At 44.3% G+C, this 13,648-nt stretch overlaps 1 protein-coding gene across 1 annotated transcript in view; it reads left to right on the top strand.

The window, feature by feature from the left end:
• Nucleotides 1-13,648, top strand: part of myo9b (myosin IXB) — a 55,561-nt gene that overhangs the window by 18,992 nt on the left and 22,921 nt on the right. Inside the window, exons 2-4 of the mRNA XM_013914276.1 lie at nucleotides 424-644; nucleotides 783-1,002; nucleotides 1,340-1,849. Of these exons, the coding sequence (XP_013769730.1) occupies nucleotides 487-644; nucleotides 783-1,002; nucleotides 1,340-1,849 (888 nt within the window). The 5' untranslated portion in view covers nucleotides 424-486. The remainder of the gene's footprint in view (nucleotides 1-423; nucleotides 645-782; nucleotides 1,003-1,339; nucleotides 1,850-13,648) is intronic.

Raw genomic sequence — 13,648 nt, 5'->3', positions numbered from 1 at the left:
GTCCAATGGATGATGATCTGATTAGTCGACTAATCGCAAAAATAATCGGTGACTAGTCGACTATCAGAATAATCGTTTGTGGCAGCCCTAATGTCACGTGTGGGAGGAGGTGGCCTCTTTCACATACTTAGTGACTATACTGGAAATACTTTGACTCCTGTGTGAAGGTGTGCAGGAGGCAAACTGAAGATATTTGCCTGCCACACTCAGATTGAGGCAAATGGATGCGTGCAGTTGTGACCATATGATTGGGTTGGACACATGCACCATCACCTGTTAATGTCTGCAAAGATAGTGTCACTCCTTTCATCCTTGCACTGGAACATGCCTCAGCTGCACAAGTGTAGTCTTATTCTGTGGGGAACTCAGCACTGTCTTCTTTAGGCTTGACACCAATGTTTATCTGTAATCTGTCTTCTTCAGGTGCTGCGTAGTGAGAGAGAAGCGGTGTGTGCGGCATGCTGAGGCCACACCCCCTGGCTCAGAATGAGTGTCAGAGATGGCGCTGCCAACATGGCAACGACTGCAGGTGGGGGAGGCGGGGGAGGCGGGCAAGTTAACCCTGTCGATCAGGATGGCCGCTCATACACGCTCCAGATCTATCCGAGGTTGGCTGCTTACCCATCCACCTGCTGCAACCTCAAGTGAGTATCTCACCTGGAAAATAAACATCAGCATCAACGGTTTAGTTAGTTTGTCGTTGCTTCATTTATTTTTATGCGCACAAACTTATTGCACAACTTATTTATAATACTTTTTTTAATCTGCCCTGCTTCTATCAGAGTGCAGAAGGATGCAACGGCTGCTTCGGTGATCTCGGACGCCGCTACGGCACTGGGGCTGGACCCCAGACGCCTGTACGTGCTGGCAGAGGTGAAGGAATGTGGTGGGGAAGAGTGGGTGCTGGAGGCCGGAGACCTGCCGGTACAGAGGTTCCTGCTGTGGCCTCGAAAAGCACAGGAGCAACACCCTCAGAGCCTTGGCTTTTACTTCTTACTACAGGTAGAGTTGACAGCACACGACACGTTACAGTCAGCTCAGTCAACGTGCTTCTACTCTCTGTTTCTCCTTTAGTGAGAAAAAACAGCAAGTTGTTAAACCCTACATACTAGTTTGCAGACTATTTCTGGAAAATGTAACAGAAAAGGCGAGAAAATCATTTTTCCAGCACATGTAACAGCAGCATGTGTGAGACGAGTGCTGTTTGGCCCTGGCCTTGATGATTTTGGCCGGTTTGAAGGAATGCAAACAGCCCGGAATATTTTTAACAGTCTCAAGAACTCAGTGTGTCAGTTTGACGGCTAATACGTGCTGTTTTTGTCTTTATAATTTAATCCAGGAGAGGAATTGTGATGGCTCAATCCGTTATGTCCACCTCCCGATGTTGTCCAAGGAACAGGAGGCACAGCGGCTCGCTGCCAGGGGCTTCCTTCCCCCTCCCCAGGATGATTTTGCAGACCTCTGCAACCTCCCCGTCCTCAATGAGGACAGCATATTAAACAACTTGCGCACACGGTTTCACAAGAAAAAGATCTATACCTATGCAGGGAGCATCCTCATCGCCATCAACCCCTTTAAGTTCCTGCCCATCTACAACCCTAAGTACGTCAAGATGTACGAGAACCACCAGCTGGGCAAACTGGAGCCTCATATTTTTGCTATCGCAGATGTGGCCTACTATGCTATGCTCAGGAAGAAGGTCAACCAATGCATTGTCATCTCTGGGGAGAGTGGCTCAGGCAAGACCCAAAGTACCAACTTCCTGATCCACTGTCTGACTGCTCTCAGCCAGAAGGGCTACGCCAGCGGGGTGGAGAGGACCATCCTGGGTGCTGGACCAGTTCTGGAGGTAAGATGATATGTGTGATGGCTTGGTCTGTCTCTACTCCAGTGGACAATTTAATTGAACTGTAGCTCAGCTAATTTGAATTAGCCTAGCCTTGCCATGCCTTAAACCTTAGCTGATCCAGCTGCAGGGACTAAAGAAAGTATATTAAAAATGTTTACATAGACCCACGGGTGCAGAAAAAAGGTTGCCACATCATTAGGCATACGCTTCTTTGTCATTTTTTAATCTATATTGGACCATAATTTACAAAATGAGCATCAGTTTGTATTGAAGAAGACCTGAAATTAGTAATCGAGACTATAAACTCGTTAGGAAAGTGTTTACCGAAGTAATAGGTCACATAAGTTTTCCCATAGACTTCTACACGATCTCACTTCCACTTCCTTAGAACCACTGCAGGTTTAAGGTGCCTCCACATGGGCGTCGCTCCTCAGAGTGCCATACTTATTTACTGCACTGGTTTCAGTCAGTTGCTCTCTTGATTAGGTCACATCGAGTGGTGAGAGCACTTCCTCAGAAGTGACTCATGATTTTGCTTAGACGTACAAAAGCACAGACACGAGATGAAAAAACTGCAGCGAGCTACATTTGGAGATATTTCACAGGTTTATATGTCTGTAGTTATGAATGGCGAAAACATCTGAGCTCATGTCGAACTGAGGAAATCTATTTTCAGGCTGCTGCGTGGGCTAACATGACAGAGCCTGTTTTTGTACAGTGTAAATGTCTGTGGCATAAAGAAAGAAGCAGGTAAAGAAAGAAGAAATGAAAAAAAGGGAAGTTGCTTTATTAACACCATCATGTTGCTTCATTGCCTTTGAAAATGCTGTGGGAAGCCAGGCAAGATAAAAGGCTTTGTATTGGTTTCCTATCTGCTTTTGAGCGCACAGATGATTTTGATTACATTTGCAGTGCTGGTTTACGTAGCTGAAGGTAAAACGCAGCTTTTCTCTGACTTCTGTCTTTGACAGGAGAAATATGTGCCCGTTTAATTTGGAGCTAAACTTTGACCAAACGGACTTTTGTCAAAGTTTCGGTCAGGGGACCGTACGTGTTCCTGCTTTCTGCTGTGAGAAACTGGATACTTGTACTGACTCGCTCTACAACCGCTGACAGCTGAGACTGAACCAAAACGATAAACAAAGTGAAACGTAGCACTTGGCGTAAGTCGCTGGTGGGTAATTACGAATGATTAAAAAAAAGAATTTTCCATAGTATAAAAACAGCACAGAGGCGTGGCCGGGTCTTTGAACAGCGCGTCTCAGGACAGGAAAGGGCGGTGCTAATCAGATGAACTGCACGACATCCATGCACATATTCAAATGTCCACTTTTGAGCTCATTACACGAAGTCTTCTGTCCGTCAGGCTGCTATCACAGTTTAAAAAACAACATAAAAAACATAAATCGTGCAAATATGTAGGTAAACGCTAACAGCTGCCTACTTTTGCATTGTTTTAACAAAGCGCTGCAGCATAACGTGCAGCTGTTGCCTCTGCTCGAGCTGAAACTCGGAGCTACGTGGCAAAGAACAGAGTCGACTTGGTTTTGTTTATTTTTCATCGGCGTAATGAGAAACGGGGTCTCCTCCACTTTCACATATGGAAGAATTTACCTCTGGTCAGACCTCGAGCAGCATTATTATTGTCAAGTCATTTTCAGCATTCACATCATCGTCTCTTTGTACTCTCTTATAAGCAGTGAGTGTTGTCTTACATTGTATTTTGTAGATTAAGTCAGCTTTGAATATTTTCCACAGTGTGTTAGCCCTGCAGCATCGACTGAATTCACCATGATGCTGTGTGCAGATGATGACAGATAAAAAGCTTCTGTCTGCGGCTGCAATGAGATTTCAGGCTGGAAAGCCCTGCTGCACATTCACCTAAATGCCAAGTAGACAAAAAGCAGAAATCCCACTACTTGTTTTTAGTTTGATAGCCTTCGTCAGAGTGGGGAAGCGATTACTCTCGGTCCTGATTTGGAAGTAAATCTCTACATATTTTTCAGTTTTAATGTTGCAGAAGTGGGGCTAAAAATAAACCTCTAGTCAGAACAGCCGCATGTGGAATGTGGTTTATTCAGAGCACAAAATGGTGCAGAGAAGCGAACCCCCCACCCCGATCTCTGAAAGTAAATCTGTAGAGCACGCACTGCTTGGAAACAGAACTAAGTAAAAAAAGAAGTTTAACAAGAACTGGCCACAAGCTGTTGGCTGAATGGCAAGAAAAGAGGGTTTGCCATAACTTGCAGTAACTCCGTGTGTTCATCTATCATCTGTCCCATCTCTGACGCCACCCCTGACTCAGTATTCGAGCTCTTCCTCACAGAACTGCTGCTGCTTTATTCAGATGCATTTGAATGAGCGCAGCCTGGGTCCCTTGATGTGTGTCACTCTGTCAGAGTCTTTGGTTCTGGATGGCAGGTTGAGGGAAGAAGGGGAGGAGGCAGCAGAGGCTTTTCCCCTTCAATCAGCAGAGTTCTGGTCCCTCTGGCAAACACAGTGCCTCTCTGCCGTTTGCTCCCAGAATGCAATGCGTGTGTGCTATGTCAGTCCAGAGCTGTGGTTGCAGGGCCAGACAGGGAGACGAGTTTGGCCTTTACTGGCCTGGTCAGCGGAGGAAATGGCAATCGGGTTGGGTTGCATCTGGGACCGGTCACGCAATCGCCTGGGATATTGAGCAGCTGTGCATTTCCTCTTGGCATCATTACAGCAGCTAAAGATGGGTTTTACTTAGGGACGTGGAAACTTTAGTGTTTTTAAGGTTTTCTCCTTAGCGTTAGCCTGCTGAAAGACCCTTCATGTGAAAACGGCTGAGACGGCTGACATGAAGCAAATGTTCTTTACTCAGAAATCAAACGTTCCCTGTATACCAATACCACACAAATGTAATGGGAACCCTTTGGATTTCTGCAGTATTTACTTATTAAATATGGGCCAAATGCCATGCATCCATTTTTCTCCTGCTTATCAAATTCAGGGCAGGTGGCAGGATATGAGGCTAATAGAGGAAGGCGGCCAGTTTCAGATCACCTGTTACCTTAATGTGCGCGTCTATAGGTTGCAGGCGTACCAGGCACATGGCGAACATGCAGTCCAGGCTGAATTGTTGAGTTGATCTCTGTGCTAACGACTTCTCTAAAAGCTTCTTGTAGTTGTTTGTTCCAATTAAGGACATGAGGTTGAATGTGTGAGGTCTGCTGGCGCAACAACTTAGGAAGGGTCTTAGAAAAAGTGTTACAACGATAGCTGAAACTTTTCTGTAGAAAATACAGTTAATTTGTAAGAAGGTGTTCTTTAAACATGAAAAACCTCATGAATAAAAATATCTGCAGCTTGCTGAAATACTTGTTGGTCTGGCCAGTATGGAAAAAACACTGGTGTTAGGAGACCACAAAGGAAACCACCGTGGCACAAACGGCCACCTGGCTGTCCCGCATCACAATTCTCTTTGGACAGATGAGACAAAAGTCGAACTTGTGGCAAAAATGTACAAAGATGTTTGGAGGATCTCACCCAGCTGTGAAGCACGGCGGAGGCAGCATCGTGGTTTGGCTACTCGGGCTCTCCTTCTACAGACTTGATGTCTCGCCGTCTTTCAAGGAATAAGTATTAAAAATTGCATCCAAACTAGAGCTGGGCGATATAAGATTTTTTTCATATCGCGATATGTTATTTTTATTTTTTTTTTCCATTTCAGGCGATAACGATATCTATCACGATATCAGCCAAATAACTATATTTGTAAGATTTAAATGTGCCGTTGCTCACAAGTAAAATGTGAAATAATCAGCAGCTTGTTTTTATTTAAATATTTATTTCCCATAATAAGTTCAACAGGGTAGATGTACTTAAGGAACATGAGACTTTTTCAGATAAATAAAGGCAAATATTGCAAACTACACAAAAGGCAGCCGCTAAAGCGTTTAAGTTTCAAAATAGAACAAACGAAACAGACTAAACTGTCAATTCCACTTAGAAACAAAATATTAATTCTAAAAATAAATCTTAGTTTGTTTTACAGAAGAACAGACAAAACTGACTAACTTTTGTCAATATCAAATAAACTGAGAACTAAAAGGAAATTCTCGATCTGTCCTTGTTGTATAGCTGAGCTTTTCAAACAGTTGTAACAGTTACGTTAGTCTGACAAAAGCCGAATGACGAATCAGCGCTTCCAGTCAGAGACTGAGCTGCACCGCTTTATTGTATTTCCAGACTTGCTTTCGGCACATTTACAGTGCAGCTGCTCTGTGTTTGTCAGACTTGAAATAGCCGAAATACCTTCACACTACGGGACTTCTATGGCTCTTCCGTTCGACAATCTCTCCGGCGTTGGAACCATCATCTGTTTTCTCTTCGGTAACCTTCGGTCACGCTCTCGGTTGATTTTTCTCTAGTCGGCACAATCATTTCCTCCATTACCCGGACGCCACGGCGGCTGGCTGCTTCCCAAACAAATACACATGTGCGGCTTGGCACTTGTCCTGTACGTAACAAGTCACGTGAAGTGACGCTGCGGCTGTGATTGGTTCGGCTCTGCGCTACTTAATTTGGATTGGCCGTTCTTCTTTTTAAGAGGACAAGAGCGATGAGGCCTATCGCAATAGTTACATTTTTCTATCGAGAAAAAGTTATTTCGCAATACATATCGTTATCGTTCTATCGCCCAGCTCTAATCCAAACATTTACAGATTGTCAGAGCAGCAGTCCAAACCCAGAAGCTTAGTGTTTGGGTGAGTCACCAACATAATGACACAAAGCACAGAAGTAAATCAATAAGGTGATGTTTGACAAAGAAGGCGACCCAAAGACGACCGTTCATCCAAGAATTCTTAATAACTAAACTGTCATAGCGTAATAGTTCCTCCTCTTTATTGTTTTACAAGAAGAATCTGGCCTCAGTAATCTGACTGGTCACTCACCCTTTCAGCCTGAGTGATTATTCATCATCTCTTTTACTTTAGTCAGGTTGTGTTTGAGCTGGATGAACCTCCTAAGTAATGAGTGTAGAAGTTCTGGTCGTTTTAAGGTTCGTAGCGCTCACGGCTCTGTCGACGTCGTTAGAGGGTTCTATACTATTTTTAGTGTTTTTGCCCAAATGGAGGAATTTTTACAAAAGGATTTAATTTGGTTCCTTTTTTGGAGGCTGGTCAGGTTACAGCAGTGGAAAGTGTGTGACTGTGTATCTGAACACATGTGTGTCATCGAGCTATAGGGGAGGCCTAAAGGTCCGGCCCACATTTTGACGAGGTGAGATCATCATGTGTGGTGCTGGCTGCGTGCTGTTGCTGGCAGAATGAATGGCCACAACCTGAAACCATCTGCAAAGCTCCTGTCCTACTTAGCGCCCCCCTTTTTCTATATGCTGCTCTGTTCTTTAATTTTTCAGCCTCTGTCCTGAAAATAATGGAACAAATAAAAGCTTCAAGCTGCAGAAAAGCAATAAAGCTGTGCTTCCACTCGTGAACCGGTTCGTCTGGTTGAGCCTCTCTTACGTGGTTCTTTTGGCTTCTTTGTTTTCTTTTGCCAGACTTTAAAGCCATCTTTTTCTTTTTCTGCCAGTAGGGCCTGGCTCTGTTTAAGCAAGCTGGCTTTCATATAGGAGAACTGTGTGTTTGAAAGCTGTGGTTAAGAATGATCTTATACTCCTGAGAGGGTGAAATATGCAGCTTTAAACTTTAGAACAGACAAAATATTTTGATTATATTCTGGTGCAGAGTCATGCATGCTGGAAAGAGAATTAAAGTCTCTCAGTTATTTAAAAAAAAGTGATAATACAAACAGTTTCTAGTCCATTGCAACACTTTGCTGAATACTTTTCATTTCAACAACACAAGCATATTAGCAGTTAAGCAGCTTGCTCAGGATAAAAGCATGATTGAGTCAATCGTGGTCCCGCAGACGGATGCAGAGAAAGCCAGGCAACGCTGTGCAAACAGTTTGTTTTCTCATGCAGATGAAAGCTCCTGATATGAGAGACTCCATTATTCCTTAGTTATGTCATAAATGTTGTTTCTCTAATGGTCAGTCCACTAGTGAGTGCAAGATCCTAATTTTTAATGCTAAAATAGAATTTTTGCCATCTGTGAATTTATAGAAAAATAGTAAAGCACATTGTTATTTTTAGATACCAAATCAGTTATTTACTTGCATTCCTAAACAGAAAAATGTGTTTTTATGACAGGTGGTCTAATGAATATGTTCAGCACTGTAAGTAGCAACAGGATGTGTGCCTGCTGTAACACACAATGGATAATGAAACCTGCAGAACTTCAGTTCTTCTAATTGAAGCTGCCTCTGAAAGTGAGTGAATTCCTACAGACGCACAATGCTGCACCGCTCTGTCATCACACTAATAATCATACAGTTATTATCGTGGAATATGTGCTGGACCGTACGGTGTGGACAACAACTGGCAGTTATGGCAAATAGCTGTCTTTTTGTGGCCTCGGTGTCTTTTGATGCAATTATGTGATGAGTAATGTGGGTCGTTGTGCGATTAATCGCACAATCAGCCCGTCTAAGAAGGGCACAGATCGGCGTTCGAGTGGAATTCTAGTTTTTTTATTTATTTTTAGTGAAAGTACCAGCTGAACGTTTCACCTGTCGCTCTCTCTTCTAAATGTGGTCGTTTTAAAATGTGACACATATTCAAAGAAATTAGTTGAGAAATGTTGAACAGTTTAAATAAAGGCGTGAATATAGGTGGCCTGTTGGTTATGTAATATAAAGCTCTGTGCTGGAAGCTTAACATCTTACTCAAGCACATATGCCTTTTTCAGATCCTAAGCCTCCTCCTGCCACGCTCACTCTTTCAGACAGGAAGTTCCTGTTATCCCGAAGCACCAAACAGGAAGTCGCTACGACATGGGAAGTAGCAGCGGTAACTCTGTCTACTGTTAGCTCAGAGTCTTGAGGGGTGTGGGCAGGCCAGAGTATTGTATTGTAGTTCAGGAAGTGCAGAGGAGGCCATAGCATCTGCTGATCCATTGTTTATCTCTTGCTTATGAGTAGTTATTCAGGCTGGGTGGCATTGTGTGTGAGTCTGGGGAAAGCTGGCATTACTGTGATTAAGTCACAGTGCCAGCCCATGAGTCAGCCGTCCTATAAACGCACACGTATGCAGAGGCCTCCTGTAATCATACCGTTCAGCATCTTGCTGAAAAGCAGAACATGCTTCGCCCTGCAGTCCGCACACAGCTGACATGTAGCAGTACATGTCAGCTGTGCCACTTCAGGGTCTATTCGTGTGTTGTGACCACACCACAGGCTGGGGTTTGATGTGGTCCCCATCTAGACATGGGTGGAGTGGCTTAAAATGACTCCAATCTGGTAAAACACCAAACCACAAGAGGAGCAAAACTGGTGCATGAAAACTTTAACATACCTCTTGAACCTTTTCACTTCATGTCCTGCTTAATGTTACCTTTCAGTCCGATGAATCAGCCTTGCCGACTCACATCTATTGTTTTAGATGGACCCAAAAAGCCTCTGAGGTGGGAGCAGCACTCTGGCTTTAGCAACATTTTTTTCTGCAGAGTGCAACACTGGAAAAAGTTTTATGACCATCAAAGATGATCATCAAAAATTATTCAGCCTGAAAAAATAAGGCATGTCAGAAATCTGATGGCTGCAGTGGGAGGTTCCTCTTGAACTCGGCGCCGAGGCTCTGGACCAAAGGCCTTCCTTCAGAAGCTGCAGATGCGTTATCAGTTATGACAGCAGGCTTGATACCTTCTGTGCAAGGTCATCACACAGACTGGACTGACTGTGGCATATCGGCCGTGATTATCAGAATGAACTGCTGTGGGTTTAGATTGTCTCATTAAATAAAAGGGGAAATAGTTCTGAAGTCTGTGAACCCTAAAAGCGCTTTAACTTAGATCCTGGATCCAGGATCCGGCTCTGTGCAGATCTTTGCGTCTGCCGTCCAGGACTGTAGCTCTGTGATGGTGGAGCTGTCATGGATTTCAATATAACCTTCTGCAAAGGGCTGATAGGTTTCTGTGCTCATCAGTCATTGTACCCTTCAGAGGTTTGAGAACCTTAATTAGGTTCTCCAGTATCCTTGACATAGTTTCTGTGCATGAGACTCTCCTGCTGTTCTACATAGTGCTCCAGCCTGTCACGTGCTTGTGAACAGGCCATTCCAGCTTCTCCTGCTCGGTTTTCAGGGCACGGCTGGCTGCTGTGGACAAACAGGAGCCTGTTTTACTGAGACACACAATCTGACGCCCCAGTTCAGCTGCTGCATTGATTGCATTTGTTGTGTTGTTGTTTCGTCTGTAATAACAGGGATGTGCTTTTGCCCTTCATTTCCATTCCGTCACCGTTTGTCGGCGCGTCAGCGAGACGCTAACGTGTGTGGCCGAGCCTGCAGAGTGACACGGTCCATCTCCGCTGCGATGTAAACAGAAAACTTTCAGTGGTTCTGCAGGTTAGGGTCAGAGGTTGCTTTAGTAAGAGCTCCACGTGGTGTGGTAAAGATTCCTCATTGTGTCTGAAGCGTCATCTGGAGGGGATATTGTTACTTCATTGATACCCTGAAATCCTGAATGCTTTGCAGCAGCTTTAGGCTGCATCCTCAGCTGTGAAACCTCCCACACTCCTGCTTTTGTTGTAGCTTTTAGCCCTGACTGTTTAAAAGCTGCAGGGAGTAGACGTTGTTCTTTCCTACCCGGCTGTCTTCCTTGCGCTGCCAGTAAACGCACCGTGGTGATGTCTCCGTAGGTGCCGTGCCGCCGATAGCATGAGCCCCACGTGTTGCACAGTGGTAGCGCGCTCAGTTTATCCTCCGTCATCTTTGGAGAGCACAAAATGCTCCCGCGCAGCAGACTGAAACGATGTTCCCGCTGATGCATCCTTTAACTCTGCGCCTCCTTCGTCATCACCGCTTGTTGCCGTTTCCACGACCGACTCGGCGGCTGCGCTCGTCACTTAACCCTAGTTCAGACTAAACACACTTCACAAAGATCAGAATTGCTGACATTCTTGCACTAAATGAGAATCGGAGAAAAAGTCGTGTGTGCCCGTTTCCTCCTTCATGGATTGTGCAGAATGACTCCTCGTGACCCCGCCGGTTGGTTCCTCTCGTGGTAGCTGTTCCTTCTTGCAGATTCAGTAGGCCTGTGCTTCTGCGGAGGTGCCAGTATTTTTAGATCCTGTTCCTAAAATAAAGACAATTGTGCAGTTTATTGTGAAACTTAAGTTGGGCGCAGATGGTTTAGAGTTAAAAACGACTTTTTACACCAGAGCAAAACTCCATCATTTAGCTTTTAAGTTGGTTTCTGTCAGTTTCTGATTTGCTTTCCAGGCTTTGCTAATAATAGGGAGAATTTGTTACAATCAGCCTTTGCATACTGAAGCAATTACTTTTTCCCCTCGACCACGACTACCACCACCGCTTTATTACCACCATGCATCCAGGAATTGATTTAGTGCTGTGTAGCTGCCAGGTGATAATTGCCCTACTTTTTAAAAGCATAAGTTGCCATTTCTGTGTGTGATTGTTGTAATAATCAATAAATCTAATTAGAAAACTCCCCAAAAATTACTTCTACAACTTTTCTCTGTCCAAACCGGCATCATTGTGTTTGTTTTGTCTAGAAAGATTACAGGAGATGGAAGTATTTGTTTCTGACGTCGACGGCGTTGTGATGCTTGAAAGAATCCGTTCGTTGTTGGCGGTTCAGACGAGCTCGAAGGGTTTAAGCGTAGTCAGTGGGATATATTGGCAGCCTGAAGCCAAGCTTAGAACAAGAACTGTGCAGAGATGTGGTTGGATTCAATCGCTGCCAACATCATGTGATCTCTCCAAAGCATTTCTCACATTCATGTCAACAACAAAGCGATTATTTTGTCTCTAAGCACCGATCGGCCTCGCCTCAGCGTTATGCCAGCGATGATATAGATCCCTGCTGCTTGGTTTTCCAATGTAACCGGTAATAGATGAGTGTGTCTAAGGCTTCAAAAACATGACAGATATAGTTTTTAGTTTAAACTTTCTGCTGCCAAACGAGTAAACATGTCCACCTAGCACTTTGAGTCATTTCTGCATGAGTGACTGCCGTTGTCCGCTGTGAATGTGGGAACTGGCAGTTGCTGTAGCGAGGTGTCAGTGTCAGGGCCTTGGCAGCGCCTGTGGAAACTTTAACTGAAGCTCTTTTGAACTGCAAAACCTGAAAGGATGCAGCGATGCTCCGGGACACATCTTCACTGATTGTCTTAACGTTCCGCTTTGGCGTCAGTGTGCACGCTAAAACTATGCAGAAAATGGGGAAATACAACAACTTTCAGGGCAGCAAAGTCACAAAACATCCAATCTTGTGCAAAATCAAACTTTCCCTCCACGCTGGGTTTTCTTTTCTTTTGGTTTCTTCATGTTTATGCAGGCTTTCACTACATCTCATGTTTAAGCTGTGTTTAAATTATATCATGTCACACTTGCTTGTTGAGACAAACTGCTCATAAACTGCACAGTGAAAGACACTCCCCCAGTGTTCTTTGTAAGGGTGTGTGTGTGTGTGTGTGTGTGTGTGTGTGGGAGGGACGAGCTTGTCTAAATAGGGATGTGAGTCTTCAGACTGGTAGGTCTGGCTCTGATAAAGTGGGAATGTACGGGGAGTTGGATACCAGTGAAACCGGCTCTCTGCAGGTCGAAATCAGTGAGAAATGTGCGCTGTGTGATGACACGGTCTCTGCGTATGTTTCCCCATAGATCGCTTTCAGGTTTCTCACATCTCCACAATACTTTCAGATTTGCTGTTTTTATTAGCTACTCAGTATCACTGAAAAACCTGTGATGGCGCCGAAGTCTCACCGCTCGGTCAGTTCATCAGTGCTAACAGAAACTGACGTCACAAATTCATATGAAAACATAATTCCAGGTGAGAAATCTTCTGGGAATTGCATAAAATGTTTTTCATTTTTGAGGGACTGTTTTAAAATTCCATTCCTTATGGAGCTGATTAACCTTTAAAGGTACCTGTCTGGCTCTGCTGAAGCTAACATAGGATAAGTCCCAAAGATATTTGATGTCCAGTCACTGACAGCAGATTTCGCAGCCTGTCGAAACCACATGTTTTTAAACGGTTCATATCAGGTGGATCGTTTCACCAATATTAAAGCTTGAATGTGAGAAAGGACAAAAACACATCACAACCACTCTGAATGCTTATCTAAATGTCTGTCTGCTTCGTCTATTCACATTTGGAGTTCATACTTTGGATGTTGTCTGTGGGTTCATTTAAAATAAATGACTAAACACACAGAAGTGGGCTGAAAGCTCTCTGTATGCAGCGCGTGCACTCGCTGTAGATTGCCACGGTCCCTTTCACCTAGTTGTGCCTTTTTTCCGCCTCGTTCTTTTTCTGCTTCTTTTATGAACTTGTTGAGGGCAAACCATATTGCGTACGAGTTCCTATTAGGCCTCGTCTTTCCATAGACAACGTGCAGCGAAACGGCTGCTGTATTTCCTCATACCTGCTGCGCTTCAAACCAATCAGACGAGCTGATGAAGGGCATGTTTGAATACGAATGATGCTGCGACATGTTTAGAATTCCCTCCGTGCAGCAGCCTGGGTCCTGCACAGATTTCTCAGGGTTTGGTGCTGGACACCGAACACATTTACTGACCTTCATATAGGGAATAGAAGAAATGGAAAGAAAACCATTTAAGCAAACAGAGTAAAAACATTTGCATGGTTGATCTGAACAAGCAGACAGCTTGGATAAATTGTGTGCAGAAAAAAAGGGGAAAAACCTTCGTGAGTGGAGGCCCCGTCTGAGCAAGTTCAGAGC

Source organism: Pundamilia nyererei, unplaced genomic scaffold, assembly GCF_000239375.1.
Source record: "Pundamilia nyererei isolate P.nyererei 1_Seehausen unplaced genomic scaffold, PunNye1.0 scaffold00183, whole genome shotgun sequence".
In the NCBI taxonomy this organism is placed as follows: Eukaryota; Metazoa; Chordata; class Actinopteri; order Cichliformes; family Cichlidae; genus Pundamilia; species Pundamilia nyererei.
Note: the sequence above shows the minus strand (reverse complement) of the source record. Positions and strands in the feature narration are given on the sequence as shown.